At 38.6% G+C, this 26,080-nt stretch overlaps 1 protein-coding gene across 4 annotated transcripts in view; it reads right to left on the bottom strand.

Moving 5' to 3' along the window:
- The window catches only part of XRRA1 (X-ray radiation resistance associated 1), a 139,720-nt gene that overhangs the window by 15,110 nt on the left and 98,530 nt on the right, over window positions 1-26,080 (bottom strand). For 3 of the 4 annotated variants that reach the window (XR_007952156.1, XM_051987108.1, XM_051987109.1), the window contains 7 exons: window positions 24,650-24,747; window positions 11,755-11,888; window positions 9,242-9,370; window positions 7,303-7,538; window positions 5,808-5,848; window positions 2,204-2,329; window positions 1,042-1,135 (listed from right to left, as the gene is read on the bottom strand). Coding sequence is in view for 3 of the 4 variants with exons in the window: in XM_051987108.1 (XP_051843068.1) it covers window positions 1,042-1,135; window positions 2,204-2,329; window positions 5,808-5,848; window positions 7,303-7,538; window positions 9,242-9,370; window positions 11,755-11,888; window positions 24,650-24,747 (858 nt within the window). In the remaining variant the exon portion in view is untranslated. The remainder of the gene's footprint in view (window positions 1-1,041; window positions 1,136-2,203; window positions 2,330-5,807; window positions 5,849-7,302; window positions 7,539-9,241; window positions 9,371-11,754; window positions 11,889-24,649; window positions 24,748-26,080) is intronic. The other variant, XM_051987111.1, reaches the window with a different exon arrangement.

Raw genomic sequence — 26,080 nt, 5'->3', positions numbered from 1 at the left:
ATGCAAAAGAGAAGGAGAGTGAAGTCAGAGTTGCTATGGGTCTCTAGGTGGGCAGGGGGCCTTCTTTCTGAATGTTTCCATGAAAACATGGTTCTTCTTTCTCAATCAAAAATGACTGAGCAGCAGAAATGTTTTAGCCTAGATGATTAATAATTTTCCAAGGCAGAAAGACAAACATTGAATATTCTTTGTGTGTTAGTGGGGAAAAAATATCTGGTTTGTGTACTTTCAGGATGCAACAGTCTTAGTCTTCTTTCTTCTTATTAATAGCTCTTGTGGTCAGTTCCCTTAGTGAAACTTCTTTGCTTGGTAGTTCCTTCTCATTTCAGTTAGCATTTTTCTTTTCCTTTGACTGTTAATTTCTCTTCTCTTCTTCCTCCTTTCAGAGTCCTCCTTATTTTTCTTTTCACTTCTAACTCATTTCTTTTTGTTTTTTCTATGAATCCTTTTGTTTCAATTCTTGTTCTTTTCCTTAATGCATTTCCCTTCATCTCAAGTCCTCTTTCTCCTTAAGATCTTCTAAATATACCAGGCACTGGTCTTCACAATTCTGAAACCTTCCACGTCTCCTTCACAATTCTTCTTCTTGCTTTCCTTCCCCTCTCCCTTTTTTCCTTGCAGAACAAAGATGTTGTCTATGCCCTAGAGCAACCCTTTAGAGATTTAAAAATTTTATTTATTTATGGAATAAAGCAAGTATTTCCATAACATTGTATAATTTAAAAAAAAAAAAGAGTACACATAAAACTGCCCACTGGAGATTAGAAGATAGTGGTCAACTAACATTTCCCACCTGTCCCCAATTCTAAAATCTCTTCTCTAGGCTAAATATCCCGCAGTTTCTTCATGTACTCTTCATATGATATGACTGCATGCCCATTCTCCATCTTGGTAACTCCCCTCTGGATGAAAATTGGCTTCTTGCCATTATCCCTCCTAAAAGGAGGTGCATAGAACTGGACACAATGACATGGACTCTGACTGAAGACAACCCAGCAGATATTCAGTATGGTGGACTGAACTAGATCACAAATACATTACCCTTTGTATGGAGCACCAATGGATTGTTGTGGAAGATAAGTTCATTTAGAGAGGGGAAAAGAGCCACAGGGAGAAGGGCATCCTCATTTGAGATCTGGAATGACAAGAATACCTCCATCAATCACTATACCCTCAGTCTGATTAAAGGCCAGGCCCCAGGGATCTGGGGAATCCCAGGGGATGGGCTTAGGGTGGGAAGTCCCTAGTATTCACTTTCTATCAATATGTAGGGTATTCTGATGGGCATTCTTTCAGCTATGGATTGAACTTCATGATGTCATGGGCTCTCTCTCAACTCTGAGATCTTGTCATTCTATGATTCTGGATTCTGTTATTTTAAAATTTTATTATTTTATGATTCTAAGAATCTATGATTCAATAGTTGAATGTCATTCCCCACCAAACAATGGCCACTGCCTGCTATTAGAAAATTATCAGGTAACAGAAACTTGGATTGGGTACTGGGAATGTCAGGGAGGTTGAATCCTGGGCTGATGAGCTTTGAGGCTAAGCTCTTTTTGGCATTCATCTCAGGAACACAGGGGGAGCCCCAAAAGTATGAGTTTTGTCCTGAACATTCTTTCCTTGAAAAGATGGTTCTGCACATGATCTAGAAGTCCCAATGTGGCAGTGTTAGGTAATATCATGTCCTGAGCTCCCAATGTTCCCTAGACATTAATATTATGAAATGTTCAACACCAGAAGACAAAGGATAATAGTTCTTACCCACAGGAAGCCTCATCAAAAGGGATATAAATAGCTCCTGATGTTATGGAGTTTACAGTCTGAAGTGAAAGGCAAAACTCCCACCCATAGGGAAACTCCCTAGATTAAGGAAAGAGAAAAGGCCCCTACCACAAGGCCTCTATCTACAAGGAGCATTTCGTTTGAGGCTCTTAAAGAGCCTTTATCTGAGCAGGGGAGGCTGAACATGTTGTCTTCCCTTAGGAAGCCCCTAGCCAGAGGGTTAGACCTGGCCTTTGCCCTCTGAAATATCCCCAGATTAAGGAGGTAGGACATAGCCTCTATCCTTAGAAAACCCTTGATCTAGCAAGAGGAAGATACAGCTTTAGCTCTCACTATCTGAGAAGCCAACCATCTGAGGGAAAGCACAGTTAAATGGGAGAGCCCTAGTTTGTATTTCTAGACAAAAGAAAGTCACCTTGTTATGGGCCAAGCTAAGATATCTCAGCTCTGGGAAAGGTGGAGCCCATGTCTGGTTCAGGGCCTTCAACGACTTCACAGGAAGAATTTCAAATATGGGAGGAAGTGGATAGACTTTGTTTGCCTTAAAAGGAAAAGAAAGTCAAAGTGGCATCTCATGGCAGAAGGATCTGTAGGGGCACAGGGCAGATAGATGCCTCCCAAGAAACTGGGACCCAGGATAGCCAAATCCTAAGAGATGAGACCAAGGAACATATTAATCCAAGTCAACCAGCATGTATTAAATGACTTCTGTATATATGTCATACAAAGCAATGGGTCTGGTGCAATTTACTAGCCCTGTCCTCAAGAGACTTACATTCTTCTATGCATATACATACACAGATAAGTAAATACAAAGTAATTTCAGGAATGAGGAAATACTAATAATTACAAAGATCTTTGCTCAATAGACATTTGTTAAATTATATCTAAAGAAATTGAACCAAGATATCTTGTTCTGCCCCTAACAGTGACATGGGAGCTGTCCATGGTGAAACTTATGCACGGACTTGGAAAGTCTGAGTCAAATTGGACCCAACTCTTAGTATTCAAAGAGACACCGGTATAATTATAGAGATGAATAAACCAAAAGGAAAATTAATCACCTTCTATGAGCTCTGCTTTGCTCAGGCATTGTAGGAAGAGTATTAGATTTAGAGGGACTCAGATTGAATCTTGGCTCTGATATTTATTGGCTATATAACTTGACAAACTTGCCTCTTTGAGGATGTGTATCCTCTGTAAATGAAAGATTTAGATTAGATGATTTTTAAAGTTACTTCCAGTTCTGAGTATTATGATCCTATGTACCCCTAAGAGAAAAATTAAGCAACTTTGAGTTCTAGGTTGGTTCTGAAAGGTCCAAATAATTGAAAATCCTGAATAGGCAGAAAGGCTCCTTGAAGAGACCCAATGAAGATCTCTCCATTCCCTATGTATAGGTAGGGAAATCTGTCAGCTTGTAAAGAGGAAAAGCCTTCATTCACAGTCTTCTTCAGATACTAGTTCTATAGTTTTAGTTGTTAGGCTTAACTTCAAGGTCAAGTTATTTCTAGATTTGAGCATGATCTCTCTCATTTTCACTTAGGCTCATTTCATTTGCAATCATGGAAAATGATAATCAGTCTCCCTTTTAAACAACTTTCATATAGGCAACCTAGTATAAAGAGCAGAGCACTGGACTTAGGAGCTATAAGGCTTGCCTTCGAGTCCTGTCTCTAACATTTGCAGACAGTGAGAGCAAAGTCACCTAACTTCTCAGAACTTTACTCTAATCATCTGTAAAAATGAGAGTAATTATAATTACATCACCTACCTTACAAGGTGATTCTGAGGAAAGAACTTTGTTAACTATAATCACTATACAATGTGAATTATTATAAGATACAAAGACTAATAGCAATTTGCACTTATGTAGTATTTCATAGTTATTATTATTATTGCTAGCATTATTTACATAGCACTTTAAAGTTTGTACCCAGCTCATCTCATTTAGTCCTTACAACAATCCTGGAAAGTGTTATTATTATCCCTATTTTTTAAATGAAGAAACAAGGGCTAAGAGATTTGCCCATGGTCACATAACTAAGTGTCTAAGGTAGAATTTGAACCTAGTTTCCTTTATCCACTGCACCACATTCTTTCCAAATAGTTCTGTCAGATGGTTACAGCAGGAATTATTATCCCCATTTTATACAGTATAAAAACCCTGGGAGGGGAAATGATTTTTGCCTCCAGTCATAAAAGGGAATCAGGCAAAGCCACAGCTGAAACCTAGGCCTTCAAGACTCTAAATCCAGGACTCTGTCCATTGCATTGCATTGTACTAACTCTTAATACAGTCCTGCCTCAGTTTCCCCTTCTTTAAACATAATGCCTTACAACAACAACAGTATTATATTACTTAGCAGACAGCCAGGGGGGCCATAGTGCATAAAGTGCTGGGCCTAGAGTCAGGAAGATTCCTCTTCACAAGTTCAAATCTGGTCCAAGATATTTACTAGCTATATGAGCTTGGGCAAGCCATTTCAACCTGTTTGCCTCAGTTTCCTTATCTATCCAATGAGCTGGAGAAGGAAATGGCAAACCACCCAGCATCTTTGTTGGAACCCTAAACAGGGTCATAAAGTTGATCATGACTGAAAACGACTGACCACCACCCACAACAAATATTGCTGAGAATTTATATGGTGTTTGCAAAATGTAAACATTATCTCATTTTATTCTCAAGACGACCTTGGGAGGTAGGCACTCATTATCCCCCCTTTACAAATGAGGAGACCAAGACTGAGTGACCTGCTAGGCCATGCAGCTAAAACGTAGCTTTAGCTAAAAGGTCTCTTTAAATAGTCTTCTCCATTTGAACTCAGATCTTCCTGTCTCAGGCCCAGCGCTTTATCCACTGTGTCACCATGCTGCTCCTAGAGGGCTTTTTGGTTAACTGGCACCAACATCTTTTTCTGAATATCCATTGGGAAAACAAAACAGAACAGAACAAAAATATATGAATAATCAGAGTTTTCTAAACTTCTCTGTAACTGTTTAGTATTCCTATGCAGCTCCATTAATTTATGTCGTTGCCATTATTGTCAGAGACAGTATGACATAGTGAGTAATGGTAGCACCCTGCATGGGGAAAACAGCTCGGTTGATTCCTGCCTCTGTTAGGTAGGAGCTTTGCTGTTGTTCAGATGTGTCTGACTCTTCCTGACCCCATCTGGTGTTTTCTTGGCAAAGCTACTGGGATGAATTGTCACAGAGAAGGCAACAGAGACAAACAGGGTGAAGTGACATGCCCAGAATCACAGAGCTTGTAAGTGTTTGAGGTCAAATTTGAACTCGGAAATGAGTCTTCCTGACTCCAGACCCAGCACCCTATCCACTGTGCCACCACCTAGCTGCCCTTAAGTACTAGCTATGTGACCATAAACAAGTTATTTAGCCTCTCAGTGTCCTAGGCAACCCTAAGTATAAATATCAGTGCAGGGACATTACCCAAAACAATCCACAGGTCTGAACCTACCTCCACTTCATCCCTGCAATGAAATTATTATTATTATCATTATTCCATGTCTAATTTTACTGACATTGGAACCTTCCAGTGAGGATATTTCTTCCAAGTCTCTCATTTTGAGTTTCTTGATTTATAAAATGGAAACAATAAAAGTACTTCCCTTACTGTGAGAATCAAATCTCTCTCTCTCCCCCCTCCTCTCTCTATGTGTGTATGTCTGTGTATATGTGTGTGTGTGTGTCTGTATAAACACACATATATAGATTTCATATATGTATACACAGATATACCCACATAAATTGCTTTGCAAACATTAAAGAATGTACTATATTAGTTATACACAATAGTTCTGGCTTGAGGAATTATCTAAGACCATGAAAAATTAAGTGACTTTCTTAGGCTCACATAAGCAATATGGGTGTGAGGCAGAGTTTATACCAAAGTGCTTCTGAATCCAAGGTTGGCTCTCTAATGATTCCACTTCACATCTATTATTTGTTTTTTACCAACCTAAGTTAAAAGGTTCAGGATTAAATAGTGGTCTTACCTGGTTGGATGAATATCCAGGGAAAGATGGAAATATCACTTCTGTAACCAGATAAGAAACAAAGTCTAAGTTGATTAATGATAATGAAAGAAGGGGACATTCATGTGAAGAAGCAGAGTAATATGGTATTTTTAATGGCATATACTTGGAACTTGGATTCAGAAGTCCTCAGTTTGAGTTTTATCTCTGACATTTACTAGCTGTATGATATTGGGTAAGTTATTTCCTTTCTCTGAGCCTTATCTGTACAATGTAGATAATAATTATTTCATAAGACTCTTTTGAGAAATTCACCAAAGATATATTTTTTAATTTAAAAATTTTTAAATAATTAAATGATTACCACATGGAAAACACATTTCAAGTTGACAAAATCCTTTCCAAAGTCATTCTCTTATGCTTTCCCTCCTTTTGAGAAGGAGGCAGGGCAGGGCAGGAGTCATTATCCCCATTTGAAAAGTGATTTGTCCGAGGTCACATAGTGACCGGTCGGACTAAAAGCAAGATCGTATAATTCCAAAGTCCAGGTTGTTTCTTTTCATTACACTGATACCTGAATTCTTGCATAGATCCATGATTCCATCACTATAGACATCCCTTCTAATACCGCATATCACAGCCTCTCCAAGCTTTTTCATCCCAGGAAAGCTCTGATGGGAATCTTTCTGTGGCTCTCATGATATCACATGGGTGCCAATGTATATGGGCTCTGTTTGGCATTGAAAACTCCTCAAACTTTCCCTACTAACTTTCCAGTCTTCTTATTTGTTATTCCCCAATATATATTCTTCAATCCAATGACACTGGCCTCGTGGCTGTTTCACAAAGAAAAAACTTCTGTCTCAGCTCCAGGCATTTGCTCTACCTTCCATACCTGGAATGCTCTCCTCCACTTGACTTCAAGTCCCAACTAACCTTCTTCTGGAATCCTTCCCTAATCCCCTCTTAATTTTAGTGAATTTCCTCTTTTATTTAAATCCTCTCTGTCCTGTATATATGGTTGCTTTGTATATATTTGTTTACATGTTGTCTTCCCAATTAGATTGCAAGCTCCCTAAGTGCTTAGTTTAGTAACTGGCACAAAGTCCACACTTAATAAATGTTTGATTAACTGATTAGATCATCCATCAGCTTCCTCTCCCTTTTATGTAATGAGTGGCCCACCTCCTTTCCCAGTATACATCTCTTTGATGGTACCTCTTATGTTGCTTTGTGTGTGATTTATTGTCAGAAATGGCTGCAGCCAATTTACACCCACCATGCATCTCTCCCAGGCCCTTTGGGTGACCCACATCTTGAGTATTTGGATATAGCGCTGTTCCACTGTGGCAATCCATTTGGATTGGCAATCCATTTGCGGCAATCCCTTTGTTGAAATCCATCTGGATATTGGCAAGATGGATTTTTGTTTCAGGTTTAAGTTCAGCATTGTTGAAAGCTCTGCTTGAATAAAACTAGAGGTGGAATAAAATCTCTGAGAATACAATGTACTCACCTGTCCGGTCTACATCCCTTTTCATCGATAATATGGCATAATCTGGTTGTCCTTTTCCCGACTTGCTTTCCAAGAAGGCCCCATTCATACCTTGTGATAGTTTTTGTTTGGGGTTAGTTTCTTTCTGGGAACCATTCTTCCCCTTGGTTGATTCATCACAGTACTTGGGCAACTGAACTTGCTGCAGGTATGGAATCCGGAAAATCTTGTTTTGTTCCATGCTTAATTTCTTTAGTCTTGAGAAAGAGGAAACAAAGAAAACATAATAATAATAGAAATAATGTGGTCATGGGCAAAAATGTTTGTGGCAACCCTTTTTGTAGTGGCTAGAAACTGGAAATTGAATGGATGCCTATCAATTGAAGAATGGCTGAATAAGTTGTGGTATGTGAATTTTATGGAATAGTATTGTTCTATAAGAAATGACCAGCAGGATGATTTTAGAAAGGCCTGGAGAGACTTACATGAACTAATACTGAGTGAAATGAGCAGAACCAGACCATTATACACTTCAACAATAATATTACATGATGATCAATTCTGATGGATGTGGCTCTCTTCAATAATGAGATGAACTAAATCATTCCAATTGTTCAATAATGAAGAGAACCAGCTACACCAGAGAAAGAACTATGGGAAATGAGTGTGAACCACAACATAACATTTCCAATCCCTCTGTTTTTGTCCGCTTGCATTTTTGTTTTCCTTCTCAGGTTATTTTTACCTTATTTCTAAGTCTGATTTTTCTTGTGCAGCAAAAAAAAAAAAAAGTCCATATATACATATATTGTGTTTAACATATACTTTAACATATTTAACATGTATTGGTCTACCTGCCATTTAGGGGAGAGGATGGGGGAAAGGAGGGGGAAAGTTGGAACAGAAGGTTTTACAAGGATCAATGCTGAAAAATTATCCATGCATATATCTTGTAAATAAAAAGCTACAACAAATAAATAAATAAATAAAATATTCTAAGGAATGGCTTTCTGGAAGCACGAGGTAAAGTACAGAGGGGAAATTTAGCTGACTAGAAAATTGAAGATACTAATAAAATATATTTAAAAAAAAAGAAATAGTGTGGTACACTGGAAAAAATTAATCACCCAGAATATCTGGGAGCAAAATGTAGCTCTGATACTTATCTGCCCAAGAACTGATGTAACTGTCTTGATCTGCAGTGTCCTCATTTGTAAGAAGGGGATAATACTATAATAGCCGCTTCATAGAATGCAGGGCTGTTGTGAGGAGGGAACTTAAAAATGCATCATTGTTATGGAATATTAACCCTTTTATTCAGGAATACATAAGGAGCACAGAACTTGGAATCAGAGAACCCATATTGAGTCCCAGTTCTGCTACTTACTGTTATTTTGTAACAGAACATTTTATGTCTGTGGGTCTGTTTCTTTAGTCATGAAATTAAGGCCATTTCTTGCCTTCTTCTGGACTTGAGATTTTTATTCTAGATGCTTGAGATTTAACTTTTTTGGCTGTTATTATACCCTGCTGACTCATAAGTGTGTCATGTAGTAGGAAAAGTCCATAACTGGAGTCAGAAGACTGAGGTTCAAATCTTGGCTCTGCTCCTCAATTCTACTTAATTTTATTAATTTTAATAAGAAAGTTTATCTGAGTCTCAGTTTCTCCATCTATAAGATGAGGTGTTTAGATGAGACTATCTCTCTATGTTACGTCCTAACTCTAACTTAGCTATGTGAGTTTGAGCTAGACACCTTGCCTTTTCAGGGTCTCTAAACAATGAACATTTGGGACTGGATTTGGAATGCTAAAATTCTTCCAGTTCTAAGTTCGAATAGAATTCCAACAGAGTGATCTCAGCCTTAAACTGTGGCTGAGACCTTCCCTCGGTGACAGCCAGGGAAGACAGCAGGAGGGGAAGCTGTTTCAGCAGCTGACCTATGGCATTCAGCATTACCTTCTGAGTCCAGCCAGGCTAGCAAAGCAGCTGGGGTGAGAAAGTTTGTTGTCATCTAAGATTAGTGTCTCCAGAGCTTGGAACCTTAACATATAACGCTTGGTGGTCAGGCGAATAACAGAAAAGTTCCTGTGAAGGAAAAGATTAGGAAGGATCACTGATTCAAGCAGGAAATGCATAAGGTGGGTGATGTTCATGGACCTTTGAATCAGCCCTGTCGAGGTGTCAGAGGATCTGGATCTGGATCTTTGTTCTGACACTTTGTGACCTTGGACAAATCTGTTCCCTTTTCTGGGCCTCAGTTTCCTTCCCTGTAAAATGCTAGGGTTGGATTGAATAATCTGCAAGGGCCTCTCAGCTTTAATTCCTATAATTTTATGAATGAGTTTAGAAATTTGACACCAGTTCTGTGATAATTTGATTACATCATCATCCATAAGACACTAAAAAAAGAACCAAAGGAAATGTATTAGATGACTCTTCTAAGGAGGAATAATGCAAAAACATGGACAACAATAACAGAGGAGAACTATATCATGGATGGGATATGAAGGTGCTGGTACATAGTATCCATACACTGAGATCCCATGTGATGCTACACAACTCAATGCACTCTCAGGCCTGGTGAGGGCAAGTGGGTTATCACGTCACCATTTTTTCACTTATACTGGGGTTCTCTATCCCACTAGCCATTTTTGTTATAGCTATTCCCATTCAAACGTGACTCTAACTGGAAGGGAACAGAGTTGTTCTGCTGTCATCTTCACCATCATTATCTTAGCTACCCCTACCAAAGTCAGTGCCCAATATTGAATCCCATTCTACCAAAACTCAATCCCCAAATTTATCTGCTTATGTTAGGTTCTCTAGCTTACTATATAGATGTGCTTTGTATCTTTTTATGTAGACATTGGAGGTTACAAGTTTCATTGCTGTTTTTCTTATTTTCTATGAATTCAAGACTTCTCTTTCTTTTTGATACTTGCTATTCTCTACTTTAGAAGAGTTGATTAAACTTTTGTGGGCAGGTTTTTTTCTTTTTCCTCTTCTTTTTTAATTATAAATTTCTCATTACATTTGCAAGGCTCTCATTAAATGTAATTGTGCTATCTTTTGTTAGGTGAACATCACATGAGTTCATCAATTTCCAGAAATCTTTACCCCATTCACAGATACTCTCTTTTCAACCAGCTGTTCACATCCCAAATATGGCTTTCTCTTGTGGAAGTAGTGAAGAAAGCACTGCTGCCCACATCCCTAAGGTCTTTCATTTCTTCCTGAAGATTTCATAATACTTGTAAATGATTCTTAACTTCCTTCACTCAAATCATGGAAGCAAATGGTGTTTATCAGGTTTGATAAGTCTTAGGAAGCTTAGATACATGCCCTAGAAAACAGCAGATCTTTTTTTGTTGAGTAAGTCAGGTTCTTAAATATCTGGCTCAGGTCCCTGCTTTGCTGATACCCTGCTCTGGGACTGGGCGCTAGGCTCCCACCTGGTGCCATATGCGTTTCCTGGTGACTTTCTAAGTTGATTTGGACTGGAAGAAGCTCCACTCTGTCTCCTTTTTGTGTTCTGATGCTCTTAAGTTTGTTTAGAATCATTATTTAAAAGAATTTGGAGTGGTTTAGGGGAGAGCTGGGTGAGTCCCTGCCTTTACCTTGCCATCTTGGCTCTGCTTCCTGACCTCTCTTAATTCTAGTGACTTTCATTATTTCCTACTTAACCCGCACACAGCTTTTTTGTGTATATTTGTTTGCTTGTTTTCTCTCATTAGACTGTGAGCTCTTTAAAGGCAGAGAGTAGTTTTTCCCCTTTGCATTCCCAGTGCTTAGCACAGTATTGGTCTGGCACATAGTGGGTGATTAATAAGTGCTTGCTAACTGGTAAATTTTTCTACTGAAGCTTAATTTGTTTAATAGGAGCAAAGACCCAGTGATACAAGACACAAAGACACAGTAACCCAGGCACATAAGATTAAATTCTGTAATTTAATGAACTACACTCGCCTCATTTCACCTTGCTGCTGCTTCCAGATAATTTCCTCTATTCCCCTGAGCTCTAAGCTCTCAAATATGGCCATCTGTATACACATTTTATCTTTTCATTAAGCCACAATCTCCATGAAAGCAGGGATCATCTCTAATCTAAACATTGTGCTTCCCCAGTACCTAATACACAGTTGACTTTTTTTTTGGGGGAGGTGGGAGGTGGGAGGGTGGGGGGTTAATGAATGTTGAATGCTGTCACTAGGTAAGAAGATAAGTTGAAAAGTAAATTAAGAGACACTTGTGTCTGGACATAGACCATAATGAAGGTGGGCCAGAAGGCATATTGAAAGGACATACAGCTTTACTCAGTGGGGCTGGGAAGCATGGTAAAGCTAGTTCAGATGTCATACTTAAGGAGACTTTTACAAGTCTGTGAGGGTCAATTTGAAAAGCAAATTGAAAGGAGATCCTCGGGTTCTATGAAGACCTTTGTTGAAGCTAGATCAGAAATAGGCACTTACGGCTCTGTGACAGCCATGTTGGGAGGAAGTGAAGTAAGTCCATTGCCTGTTAGGAGCAATGTCTTAAGGCGAGGCAGAATTCCCAATTCACGGATGGCCTCTTGAGACAAGTTATTGAATGAAAGATCCAGGTGCTAAGTTCCAAAAAAACGGGGGAAAAAAGCATCCAAATGTTATAGTATATTGTGTGGTATAATGAAACTTACCTATGGGAAGAAATCCTGCTATATCTTACAATTGTATATTTTGCTTCCTTCCCATCCTTTAAGGCTCAATTCAGGTGCTATTTCTCCAGGAAACCTTTCACAGGCCCCCGGATAGAAGAGGTCTCCTCTTTTTTGAATATTGAATCTCAAAGAAATTTAGCCCAGTAGCCACAATAACCCTTTCAAGCCCAATACTTGGGGTCTCACTGTCCAAACTGATGGCTATCTTAGTTGGTTACTACATCTAAGTCTGATTTCTCAATATGATTTTCTTCACTGCTGAGACTTCTCATAATCAAACTCTGTCATTACTCCTGGAAAGATTCCCTATGGCTCCATTCACCATCCCTGTGATTTTCCCAACTAAAATATTACTCCCTGGCCACCACTCCCCCATACTTGTTGCCTTGCAGGTAGTCTTTTTCAGCTTTCTTCACTGATTGATCTTCCAGATCATGTCCCTGGACTGTAAGTATATGACAAGGCTCTGTCTTACTCCTCCCTACTCCTCTCTCTGCTAATTTCATTAGCTCCCATGGGTTTAATGATCATTTTCCTACTAATGACTCCTAGATCTATGGAGCCAATCTCAGATTTTTTTTTTTTTTTTTTTGGGAGGGAGGGAAGCAACAAACATTAAGCATCTACAATATAAGTTTACAATGTGTAAGCACTTTACAAATTTTATCTCATTTGATCCTCACCTTGTATCCAAGGAGATGGTTACTATCACTACCCCCAATTTACAGTTGGGGAAACTGAGGCAGTGTTTAAATGACTTGCTCTTTGTCACACAGTCATTATCTGAGTATGGATTTAAATGCAGGTCTTCTTTACTCCACTTTACTTTACTTCTTTACTACTTACTTTATCCTATCTAGATACCAAATGAACCACTTAATTGCCCTAGGTCAATTATCTAGCAAGCAATCTCAGATTTTAATAGCTGAGCTTTCACTTTGTACCACAAATTGCCTCTTGGACATTTCAGAGGGGATGTCCTAAAAACACCTCAAAGTTAACATGTCCAAAACTAAATGCATTATCTTTATCAAAAAATTCAACCCTCTTTTGAATTTCTATATTTTCTTAAATGAGGCACCGTTTTTCCACTTTCATCCAGGTTTGTAACCTTGGTATGATTAATTCTTCACTCTCCACATCATATATTTATTCAATTGCCAAATTTTGCTTTTGAGCTTCATATCTCTTACATCCAAGCCCTTCCATTTACTCACATGGTACTCATGTCATTGGCTGTGGCCTACATTATTGCAACAATTTTCCAATTGGTTTTCCTTTCTCAAGTCTCTCCCTACTTCAGTCTATCCTTTAAAAAGTGAGTTTTCTTAAGTCCAAATTGGAACCCATCACTTCCATATTAAATAAACTCTACAGGCTTTCCCTATAGCCTGTAGATTCAAATACAAACTCTGTGTTTAGTTTTTGAAGTCATATACAACCCTACCCCATACTGTCTTTCCAGTATCATTTATGATATGATTTCTTCTCTTCTCATATTCTGTAATTTGGCCAAACTAGTCTTCTGTACCTGACATACAACATTCCATTTGCTTTCTCTCTGCCTTTGACTAGTCATCCCCCATCCTGGAATGTACTCTCCCCACCCCTACCCCTCATTTCCACATTCACAAGTCCTTTCCTTTTTTCAAAATGCAGCTCAAAAATGACCTTTAGCATGAAGTCTTTTCTGGTTCCCCCCCACCCCCAGCTGCTTATTCCCTACCTCCCAAATTACCTTGTATTCAACTATTTTATTTTGCATTTATTTGTAGATACTTTCTTTAAATTTATTCTGATATATTTATATATTTTCTCATCTCTTTTAGTTAAAATGTAAACTTGTGAATAGGTTCAATATATCTATATCAAATACTCCCAAGTACCATTCCTGGAACACAATAGGCATTTAATAAATACTTGTTGAATGACTGATCTCCAAGATTTAGCAATGCTTGGCAGGTAGTGTCTAATGAAATGCTTTTTCATTTATTCATTCATTCATTCTTTTATACTACTTTGTTTGAATCTTTTCATTACACAACTTACATGATAGTTTATATGGAATTATCTGTACCCATCTCTTTTCTTTTGACTAGACTGAACAATTCCCTTAGGCCAGGTATCTGGTATCTGATTTCAGAATCCACACACAGTTTGTTGCCCTTACTCAGCAAAACCACTGTAAAACACTGGCCAAGCTTTTAAAAATGAATGATTAATGAGAGGAACCAAATCATTTCCAATGGAGCAGTAATGAATTGAACTAGCTACATCCAGGGAAAGAACTCTGGGAGATGACTATGAACCACTACATAGAATTTCCAATCCCTATATTTTTTCCACCTACATTTTTTGTTTCCTTCACAGACTAATAGCACATTATTTCAAAGTCCAATTCTTTTTGTACAGTAAAATAACTGTTAGGACATGTATGCTTATATTGTATCTAATTTATACTTTACCATATTTAACATGTATCAGTCAACCTGCCATCTGGGGGAGGGGATGGGGGGGAAGGAGGGGAAAAATTGTAACAAAAGGTTTGGCAATTGTCAATGCTGTAAAATTACCCATGCATATATCTTGTAAATAAAAAGCCATAACAAAACAAAACAAAACAAAAAAAGAATGATTACATGGCCATGAACTTGCCCTCCCTATTCCCACTTCTGCCTTTTTGCTCACAAAATCCTTATGGCCTGGAATGTCCATCTCACTACCCATCCTTATCCCTACCCTTCTATACCAGCTATCCTATCTCTGCCCCTAGAAATAGTACCTATCCTTCAAGGCCCAGCTTCCCCATTCCTCACTGCTTTCTAAATCCCTGGGCTATCACCATCTGAAAACCTCCCCTTAATCTCCATCCTAGTTATGGACTTCCTCCCATGGCTCTCAGAAGTTTGCTTCTACCTTTCTAATGCCAATGTTACTTCAAACTATGTGAGAGAGTGTATAACAGTGAATAGAACCTTGAATATAGAGTACAGCTCTTGAGTTTAATGCTGGTATTATAAGCTATGTTATTTCAAAACAGGTTATTCCATCTCTCTGGGCCTTGATTTCCCCGTCTAGAAATAAAAAATATTCTTTGCATTACTTGTCTCACAAGATCATTAGAAAGAAAGTGCTCTGTCAATCTTGTAGTGCCATAAAAACAGAAAATATTCTTATAGTGATGATGATTACTATAAACTGTAAGATCCACAACACACTGGATCTAGCCTGTGTCTTTTCTAAATTCTATATCTCTCCTAAGATGGAACATAGGGCTCTGAAAACAGTTTGTATTTAGTAAATGTTTATAAAATGAAAGTCAGTAATTCCTTGGTCAGATGTCAAAATGTTAAATAAATATGAAGGAAAATATCTTATACATATGGGTTATGAAATAGTGGGAATTCTGGCTCTCTAGAATGGGTTTAGGAAAAGAAAAATTATTTTCCTACAGTGGTTAAAACCTCTCCATTCAAGTCCTCTTCTTTTGTTTCACTTTTTTTTAATTTGGAGGATACGCTGACCTTGCAAAAACTATGCCTGTGGAATGTCAACTCTGATTGGCTCTACCAAACTGGAAGATATTTTATATACAGGTTTATATACAGGTTCAGCAATAATAGGTCTGCCAGCCCAGGGCCAGCCCAATGTAGTGTGGGAATGTTCATCACCAGACAGTTGGCCAACATGGGATTCATTTTTGTGGCCAGGACAACTTATAAGAATAGTGGAGGAACTGGGATGTAGTCATAGATTTAGGTCTAAAAAGGACCTTCGAGGCATTGAGACCAGCTCTCTCATTTTATAGATGAAGCAAACTAAGGCTCAGAAGGTGACTTGCTTATTCTAGATTTGAAGAGTATTTGAGGCAAAGTAGAAACACAATTGTGCTAAAGGGAAGGGATATGGATGGAACACAATGGGAGGTCTAAAAATTCAGGCCCCTCGTTCTCAAATGTACCCCATTACTATCAATTCAATTTAGCAAATATATATTGAGAACCAACTATGTACATGCCTTATACTCATCCCTAAAAGAAATATAAAGAATAAGATAATTCCTGTCAAAATATATTTTTTTATTTACTTTACTTATTAGACTTTGCTAGAGTCTAGTAAGGAAAATGTAATACATATGCAAACAAAAAACCAGGAAGAATATATAACATGAATATAAAGAACTATGAAGCTGCAGAAGGAGGAGATGTCATTTCTGAATGAAGAGATCACAAAGCGCTTCCAGAAAGAGCCAGGGATCCTAAGCTGGACCTTGGGGGGGGGGGGTGGTACTATTTCTAGTGCCAGAGATAGTTTAGTTGATATAGGAGGGGAAGAATTGGGATAAGGATGGGTGGTGAAAGGGACATTCCAGGCCATTGCGATTTTGTGAGCAAAAGTACAGAAATGGGAAAAGGAAAGGCAAGTTCATGACCTTGTAGTCTTATGACTTGGCTGGAGTGTAGATTGCATTAGGGGAGCTCTATGAGATGGGATGTCATAACATCCAGGCTTAGAGGAATGGCTTTATATTGATTTACAGACAAGTATAATACAAACTAAAAAATGGTTAGTGTTTAGGAGAGGTTGAAAAAAGGGGAGGATGAGATTCAAAGGACAGATCACTTTTAGCTAGGGAACAAGAGGTGGGTTGGAATGGGGATGACATATAGAGCAGGGAACAAAGGGGAAGGTGGTATCTGAGGTGTGCGTGGAAGCTGGAGTCAGTGTGGGAAGGTAGGAGGGATGAGGAGGCCACTAGTGGCAGTTTTCATAGCGCTTTCTCAGTCATGCTGGGCTCCAGTGTGTTTTTTTAAACACTGTGTTAACAGTGTATTCACAGAAGGCAACAGTCCCGTTGGATTTGTTCCACAGCTGCACTCAGAGAGAACCAGACCATGGAGGAGTGCATTTTTATGAGTTATATCACTAGAAATCCCACCCTTGGCATCTTACCACCAGAGCCTTTTCTTGTCACTTGAGGAGGAGAAAATTCCAACTTGCCCAGCCCCACACCCTCCTCATTTCAAGTGTTATTATTATAAAGTGCATTCCAGACCCCTTCCCCATTCACTCCTAGGACCACAGACTCTTAATGACTATCTCAGCCAGTAAGCCTCCCCTGCCCCATTTTACAAGAGGAGTGGAGGCGAGGGCAAAACAGGCCTAGGAGAAGCAGCAAGCTGCAGAGGAAAGAACGCTGACTCCAGAATTGGCAGCTGTGGGGTTTGAATTCTGGATTTGCCACTGAAAGATTCCTTTCCTTCTCTGAGCCTCAATTTCCTACTCTACAAAAGGAAGAGACAAGACTAGATGATCTCCAAGGTCTCCATCAGACAAGCCATGAATTTAGGCAAGGAGAGACTTTCCCCCAAGGTCATGCAGTAACCAGTCAGTGACCAGGAGGCAGCTGGCTGCCAGCAACCATAAGTAGCAGCCCAGAATTTTTTCTGAGCTGATGACCCTAAGCCTTTATTTTCAGAGCATTTTCCAGCTCAGGATTCCAGTTCAGAGAGCCTGCTCTCTGTCCTAAGTCAAAACAAGTTAACAATTGGCTAAGAGGGGAATATCTCTTGTCAGTTTATCTTGGGAATCTTGGCCTTCTCTTGAATTAAGTGGGATTTCAGACTTGATCTTATGCATAATGAATATCTGAATGAGATACTGAACTGCTTCCCTAACAAGTTAATTTACAACAGTCAGTGGCTTAAGTGTTTTATCACTTTCTGTTTATGTGACTTTAAGTATGTCCCCTTATCTCATCTGAAAAATGGAGAAAATCATATTGTTTGTCACAAGGTCTTTCTCTGGAAAATATTTTATTAATACTAAAACACTAGAGAAATGGAAGCTGTCGGTATATCCTATACCCTAATCTTAGAGTCTTTTGAGAATTTGGGATGTCCTCCTCACCACCCATCCTCATCCCTACCCTTCTATACCAGCTAATCTATCTCTGCTTCTAGGAATAGTACCTATCCTTCAAAACCCAAATTTGACAAGAACATCTTCATTACTTTCTAAATTCCTAGCCAATTTAAGGGCCATTTTCATCTGAAAAACTCCCATTAACCGCCATGCCAGCAATGGACTTTCTCCAGTGGCTCTCAGAAGTTTGCTTCTATCTTTCTAATGCCAATGTCAACGTAGAACAGTGAATAGAACCTTGAACATAAAGTAGGGTACTTGAGCTTAATGCTGGTCTTATAAGCTATGATATCTCAAAACAGGTTATTCCATCCCTTTGGGCCTTAGTTTCCCCATCTTGCCACAGTTGAGTGTGGACTGAGATGGACTACTGGTAGGAATTGTCATCAGCCCTCCCCCTTCCCCATCTCACACTTTCCCATAATTTTTTTCAATTTAAGCCAACAAACATTTATTAAATATCTACTATTGTGCTAAGGTGGGGATTTTTTTTTTCATTTAAATGACTCAATACCAGCCCTCAATGGGGCTTATAATTTTTTTTAAAACTTTTTATTGACAGAACCCATGCCAGGGTAATTTTTTACAGCATTATCCCTTGTACTCACTTCTGTTCCGATTTTTCCCCTCCCTCCCTCCACCCCCTCCCCCAGATGGCAAGCAATCCTTTACATGTTGAATAGGTTACAGTATATCCTAGATACAATATATGTGTGCAGAACCGAACAGTTCTCTTGTTGCACAGAGAGAATTGGATTCAGAAGATAAAAATAACCCGGGAAGAAAAACAAAAATGCCAGCAGTTTATATTCATTTCCCAGTGTTCTTTCTCTGGGTGTAGCTACTTCTGTCCATCATTGATCAATTGGAACTGAGTTAGATCTCTTTATCGAAGAGATCCACTTCCATCAGAATACAACTTCATACAGTATCATTGTTGAGGTATATAATGACCTCCTGGTTCTGCTCATTTCACTCAGCATCAGTTCATGTAAGTCTCTCCAAGCCTCTCTGTATTCATCCTGCTGGTCATTTCTTACAGAACAATAATATTCCATAACATTCATATACCACAATTTACCCAACCATTCTCCAATTGATGGGCATCCATTCATTTCCAGTTTCTAGCCACTACAAACAGGGCTGCCACAAACATTTTGGCACATACAGGTCCCTTTCCCTTCTTTAGTATCTCTTTGGGGTATAGGGCTTATAATTTATTAAAAGGAAAGACATGTATTCAAAAGGCATCATATGAAGGAGAATGATGGAGGCAAAGGAAATAGCCACACAAAGTGAGGGAAAAATTTGAGGAGGCAAAGAGTGAGAGGGAAGGGTAGAAATTCCATTAATTGCAATGCTCCATTCAAAAAGGTTGAGGGATGTGGGAAGTACAGCAGTATCCTACTTGTACATAGTAATGACTCACTTATATTAGGCAACTGGATGGTACAGTGCATAGAGCAGTAGGTCTGAGGTAAGGAAGACCTGAGTTCAAATACAGCCTTAGACACAATTATATGATCTCCTGTTTGTCTCAAGTTTCCTCAACTATAGAATGGAGATAATAATAGTAGGATTGCTGTGAGGATCAAATGGGATGATACTTGTAAAGTGTTCATTTAGTACAGTGCCTGGTGATGAGGTCCTAAGTAATTGGGTGTGGTTGGCAGGGAAAGAATGAAATATTGATGGAATTGCTCCCTGAAGCAAGCAGGAAGGAAGGGCACTAATGAGAATCAGTTTAACCTTATGGCCCCATCCTGCTGTGTCCAACCAAGAAATCCAAGTTTTGTCAAATCCCTGAGATTAAATTTCCCCTATAAATTTGTCTGTGGCTCATACCATATTTGCTGAATCCCTCTTGGGGTATAGCCCATCATGGCACTCTGCCTTATCGTGTCTTCCTCCTCCCACCCAAGCCACATAATGTCTCTCCTCTGATTCCCCCACTATGCTTCATGGAGTCTCTCCTCTCATTCTCCGCCATGGCTTATGGTGTCTTTTTCTTTATAGCTAACTAACTCTTTTAGGCTGCTAAACCCCTTTATGTATTTAGCCTGCTAGTTAAGGGTATACTCCCACCTCATGGTATATGCCCTTTTCTGCTAGTTAATTGTGAGTTCCACTAGGAAACTTGTATTTCATTGTTAATTATTAAAACCACTTTCCTTACTAACTATATGCTCTCCCAAATCCTTTTCATATTTACCCTTCCTGGTATCTATTGTATTTCTTCATTTTGTCTGTAACCTCTTCTCCTAAATAAAACTACCTTTAGTCAAAGAGAATGGCCATTGGGAACTCTTCACATGACCAACACCAACATTTGGTGCCTGCATCAATCTTTCCTAAATCACATCACTTGGTCTCTTAAAACACTATGTCATCTGGCACATACAGGTAAGGAATGCTTGTTTCTTCCCTTCCTTTCATTTTTCTTTTCTACTTGCCCTAGCTCTGTTTCTTATTACTTGCATGACTTTGGAAAAGTTACTTAATTTTTCTGGATTTAAGTTTTCCCATTTGTATAATAAAGATGATGAATTAGAAGATCTCAAGATCTCTTTTAGCTCTGAATTTTATGACCATAGGATCATATTGATGGAATTGCTCCGTGAGGCAAGTAGGCAATCTCGTCAATCTGGAATATTGCTAAAAGAGGCAGTATGGTAGAAGAAAAGTGGTCTCAGTCCTAGCTTGAAATCTAATGCAATCTTCCACTTGGGGTCAAGACTTCTGATAGTTACACCTGTCAGACTGGCTAAGATGACAGGAAAAGATAGTGACTAATGTCATTCTGGAGAGCAATTTGGAACTATGCTCAAAAAGTTGTCAAACTGTGCATATCCTTTGACCCAGCAGTGTTTCTACTGGGCTTATACCCCAAAGGGATACTAAAGAAGGGAAAGGGACCTGTATGTGCAAGAATGTTTGTGGCGGCCCTGTTTGTAGTGGCCAGAAACTGCAAACTGAGTGGATGCCCATCAACTGGAGAATGGCTAAATAAGTTATGGTATATGAATATTATAGAATATTATTATTCTGTAAGAAATGACCAGCAGGATGAATACAGAAAGGCTTGGAGAGACTTATACAAACTGATGCTGAGTGAAATGAGCAGGACCAGGAGATCATTATACACTTCAACAACAATACTGTAAGAGGATCAATTCTGATGGAAGTGGCCCTCTTTGGCAATGAGAGGATCCAATTCAGTTCCAATTGATCAGTAATGAATAGAACCAGTGAAAAAACTCTGGGAAATGAATATGGACCACAACATAGCATTTATACTCTTTGTGTTATTGTTTGCTTGCATTTTTGTTTTTTCTTCCCAGGTTATTTTTACCTTCTTTCTAAATCCGATTTTTCTTGTGTAGCAAGACAACTGCATAAATATGTATTTTATATATATATATATAGATAGATAGATATAGATATAGATATAGTATTTAACATATACTTTAACATATTTAACATGTATGAGACTACTTGCCATCTAAGGGAGGGGATGGAGGGAAAGAGGGAAAAAGAACGTCAATATTGAAAAATTACCCATGCACATGTTTTGTCAATAAAAAGTTATAATTAAAAAAAAGGAAAAAAAAGACTTCTGGTAGTTAGCTTGAGTTCTGTCAAAGAATTGCTAGGTAAATCTTGGTCAAGTGGTTCAACAATTCTATGCTTCTATTTGCCTTTCTGAAGAAGATGAGTATGATAGACACAATCATCTATAAAATCCCTTCCAGCTCTAAGTACCTCAAGGGGATGATGTGAACAAAGTGAACTTTATGAAGTAGAAGGATCTTCATAAGTAATAATATGTGGTCATATTTATATAGGGCTTCATTGTTTACAAAACACTATCCCACAAGATAGATAGTATAGATACTATTATTCCCACTTTACAGAAAAGTAATATGCAAATTATTGTTATGATTTTGAGAAACTAGATGGAAACAAAATAAATGAAATTAAAGAATACATAAATTGAATAATGTATTGAATGAATGAATACTCTTGGACTTTATTAATGGCTTTCACTCAAAGCTTATTGTTTTCTCACAAAATTCTATAAAGCTGTTGCTCTAAATTCCTAGCTCCTGGTGGAAGAGAGGAGATGAATTATTTGGAAGAAGAGTACTTGCTGGAGCCTGGGACATTGTGACAGTGGTGAACTGTGCCAGCTTTCAGCTGTTCTGAAGAGCAAGGGACAAGATGGAAATGGGACAAAGCAGTCTCAGTAATAAAAAGCTTTTAATTTCTACAGCACTTGGAGGTTTGCAAAAAAGCTTTCTTCACAACAACTCTGTGAGGGAAGTAGGTCTGGTATGATGATTCCCATTTTAGAGGTGAGGTTCAGAAAGTGATTGGCTCAACACCTAATAGCTAGTAAAAGTGGTAAGATGGTTCTTATCACTGTTCGCTAATTCTTGTTCAGTCATGGCCAATTTTTTTGTGACCCCCTTTGTGGTTTTCATTTTATAGATGAGGAAATTGAGGCTAACAGGGTTAAGTGACTTGCCCAGTGTCATACAGCTAGTAAGTATCTGAGGTCACATTTGAACTCAAGGAATCCTTTCTGTCTTCAGACCCAAAGCTGTAGACCCTCACCACCTAGCTGCCCCAGATGCCTCTTAAAAACTTACATTTCCCAGCAGTCTGGTGCCATTTGTTGTGGGGAGAAAATAATTTCCCCACCTTTCACATGCTTGAAGGTATCCAAGTAAATTCTAATATTCCAAATATATCACAGATGCTTACAATCATCAACAAAAGCTAATTTAAATTATACTCTGTGTTCTCTGTTTAAGAAAGTAAAAAATAAGAAGCTGTTTCCTAATCAATTCGGTGAGCTCATAGGGAAGTAAATCTTTGTCTGGGATTTAGCTTGAGCCTCTCTGTGAAGGGTGAGAACTTGTCTATTTGACTATTGTTAATTCCTGGTGGAGGTGATTTGGTTATAGCAGGGGCTGGTGTGGGAAGAACAGGAGCCTCCCTTGTAGACTTGACCCTTGTAATTGTTTCATTTTTTCTAAGGACAGTCTGAAGGACACTAGAGCTAATTGTAGATAAGGCTCCCAGTGGTGATGAAACCTCCACTTCAAGACATGAATAGCTTGCCTTGGGGCAGAGGTGCCTGAAAGTTTCATGAATTTTTGGCTGACCCTAGAAGACAGTCCCTGTTCCCAGTGCCTGGAATCAGGGTTGGGATCTCAGCCTGAGAAAGAAGCCATGGGGAAAGGTGATTAAGAGGGCAGGGGGGTCTAGAATTCCAGCTTCTCAGAGAGGGAAGGAAAGACTCAGGGCAGCACCAGGCTTGAGGTTGTTTCCAGAGATCTTAAGTCTGCTGACTTGAGGATATATGCTTGCTTTTGGAGAGCAGAGCTGCTGAGTTCTGCCAGCCTCTTGAAGAGTCCCTCAGATAGAGGAAGCATCAGGGGAGTCTAAGCTATGACAGGGATGGACTTTGTCCTCTGCTGTGGCTGTGATATTTTTTTGGTGTGATGGGAAGGGAATTGCCTGTCTAGAGATCTCAAATGCTATCCACCTGGACTGACTTGAAAGTAAGGAGAATGATATTATTTAGGAGCATCTGTACATCCTATAAGCATTTTCCACAGTATGAAAGAAAAGCTGATCTATGCCTAATATATGCATTATTCCTTGAGATCTTATATGGTAGCTGGGAATCTTTTTGCTCATATCCATGGAGAAATAGAAAAGAGGTATAGTTGAACTCTATTATGAAATTTCCTAGAGCAAATTCTGGGTAAAGGTAAAGGGAGCCAAAGAGAGATTGATTGGGATGTGTATGAAGGAGTAAGGGTGTGCTTCCTACTGTGAATTAAGTACACATAAGCATGGGGTGCTAAGTCATGTGTAACATATTGAATATATTTTGAAAGGGCTCACATTGAAAATTATGAAAGGAACTAAAGGTTTTGTGCATAAACACATGTGAGAAATGGATGAGCATTTATTTAGTTTCCAGTTATGAAAAATAAATTGGAGAAATGAAACTTAAATGAAATGAAACTCACAAGGACATCAAATAACCATCAAAGATGGAGGTTATTTCCCTCCAAAGAATGGAAGAGCAGAGCTCCTTGGGGGCAGGGATTGGCTATATAATGAGAGGTGGGATTAGGATTAGGATAAAGGAAGTCTGGGAGCTTCTATACCCTGCACTACCTGGCTGCCATTGCCCAAGCAAAGAGAGCTGTGTCCTTTCTCATGAGAAAGAATAAAGACCTTTCCTGATCTCCATTTCAGACTCTGAACTTTTGATTCTGGTAGTTATTGTCTCCCACATCCAATCTTTCATCATCTGGAAAATGTATTTATTATTTTTGCATCATTATCAAAGTTCACAATTTATATAGCATTGTGTGGCTACATACTTCCCACATGTTCTTTCATAAATCCTAACACTCAAACTTGTGAGGGAAAGAATTTGACTATTATTACATCCATTTTTCAGAGAAGAAAAATGAACCTCTGAGGAGTAAAATGAGAAATCAGAAGAACACAGACAATAGGCAGATGAGGCACGGCTCCAGCCTCCAAGAGTAGTTGAGAGATGGAGCAGTGCTCACAGAATTCAAGGTACTAACTCAATAACAAAAAGTTACCAAAGCAGCATAGTTTTAATACCTCCTGTGAGGAGGGAGCTCTAACCCCACCAAGAGAAGACAAGTAGGTGTCCTCTCTAAGGAGACTTTTGTCTCCAGACTTACCTCCAACAATCGAAATTCTCCCGTCTTGATGGTGAGAGTTTTAATTCCATTGAAACAAAGCTCCAGTTCCTTTAGAGCAGGGAATGTGTGAAACACCTCTAAAAGGGGAAATGAGAAATATAACATCTGTATCTTTCATGTCAGAGAGATTTACAGATTAAAAACAAACACACATTGAATGGGAAACTCAAGAGCCAAATACTCTGACAACAAATGCAGATTTTTGTTTTGGGGATTTTATTTTGTTTTGCACAAGAACATCCAAATTTACTAAGGGTTTTTAACGACCTATTATGTGCTTTGCATGTGATTTGCTTTGTATTGGGAATAAAAAGATAAACAAGAGATTGTCTCTGACCCCACGAAGTTCATACTCTATAATCCAAACTGTTCTTTCATCTTGATATAGGATCAGAATCAAAGAGCTTAGAATCACAAAATGCTAAAATAATAAAAACTTAGAATCAGTTACTTTTCTAATGTTGTAGACTCAAACTTAGGATCATAAAATCTCAGAATTATATAGCATTATATAGAGTTTAGAATAATAGAACCTGAAACTCAAACTTAGTCATTGAACATCTAATGTTCTTACCTGATGCCTTCTCCCAGTAGCAGGATGATCCAAGAGGCTCAAAGAGACAAAGCAATGCAATACAAACTCTGGCACTCCCTTATCAAGCTGGAAAGGCTTTGAGTATAGGCCAGGTGACACAGTAAATCTTTAAAGAGACTTAACTGCCATATTGGCCAGAGGTGATGAGTTTTTTCAACTCCAGAAATTTTCCCAATCTCCTTAATTGTACAAGGCTGAAAAACTGTTATTGAAGGGGAAACCCAAACTAGTGAAATCACAGACCTCTGAAGTATTGAAGGAGTAAAAATCTTTAAATAAGAAAGAACTCTTGGAATTATTCATGGTTGGTCTCATAGCATCTGGTAAGTTCACAGAATTTCAGAATATTACAATTTTAAAAATCAAAGCATATTTGAATCTATGATTCTATATGTAATAGAATCCTTTGGAAAGTATAGAATATTTTGCAAACATAAGCAGTTATTCTCAGATTTTTTGGACATTCTACTTTTATCAGAGAGAGACATGACAAGAAAGCAAGATTGTGCTTAGAATTTAGTAAAAACAACAAAACAAACAAACAAAAAACTTTCCCTAAGTTTAACTGGGGGTATGATTCACAGGACTTTATAATGTCAGAGTTAGAAGGGACCATAGAATATAGGCCATAGAATGTTAGAGCTACAAGGGACCTCAGAGATTTTTAGTCTGTCAGAGTAGGAAACCAAGGCAAAGTGATTTGCCTAAATTCATGAGAATTACAGGCAGAGGTGAAGCTGGAACCCACATCTTGTGGTTTTTCCTATCTCAGGTTGATGTGTAGAATGATGACCTTGTAAAATCTTTAACTGTCA

This window comes from Antechinus flavipes, chromosome 3, assembly GCF_016432865.1.
Source record: "Antechinus flavipes isolate AdamAnt ecotype Samford, QLD, Australia chromosome 3, AdamAnt_v2, whole genome shotgun sequence".
In the NCBI taxonomy this organism is placed as follows: domain Eukaryota; kingdom Metazoa; phylum Chordata; class Mammalia; order Dasyuromorphia; family Dasyuridae; genus Antechinus; species Antechinus flavipes.
This window is presented reverse-complemented; position numbering and strand designations above follow the sequence as displayed.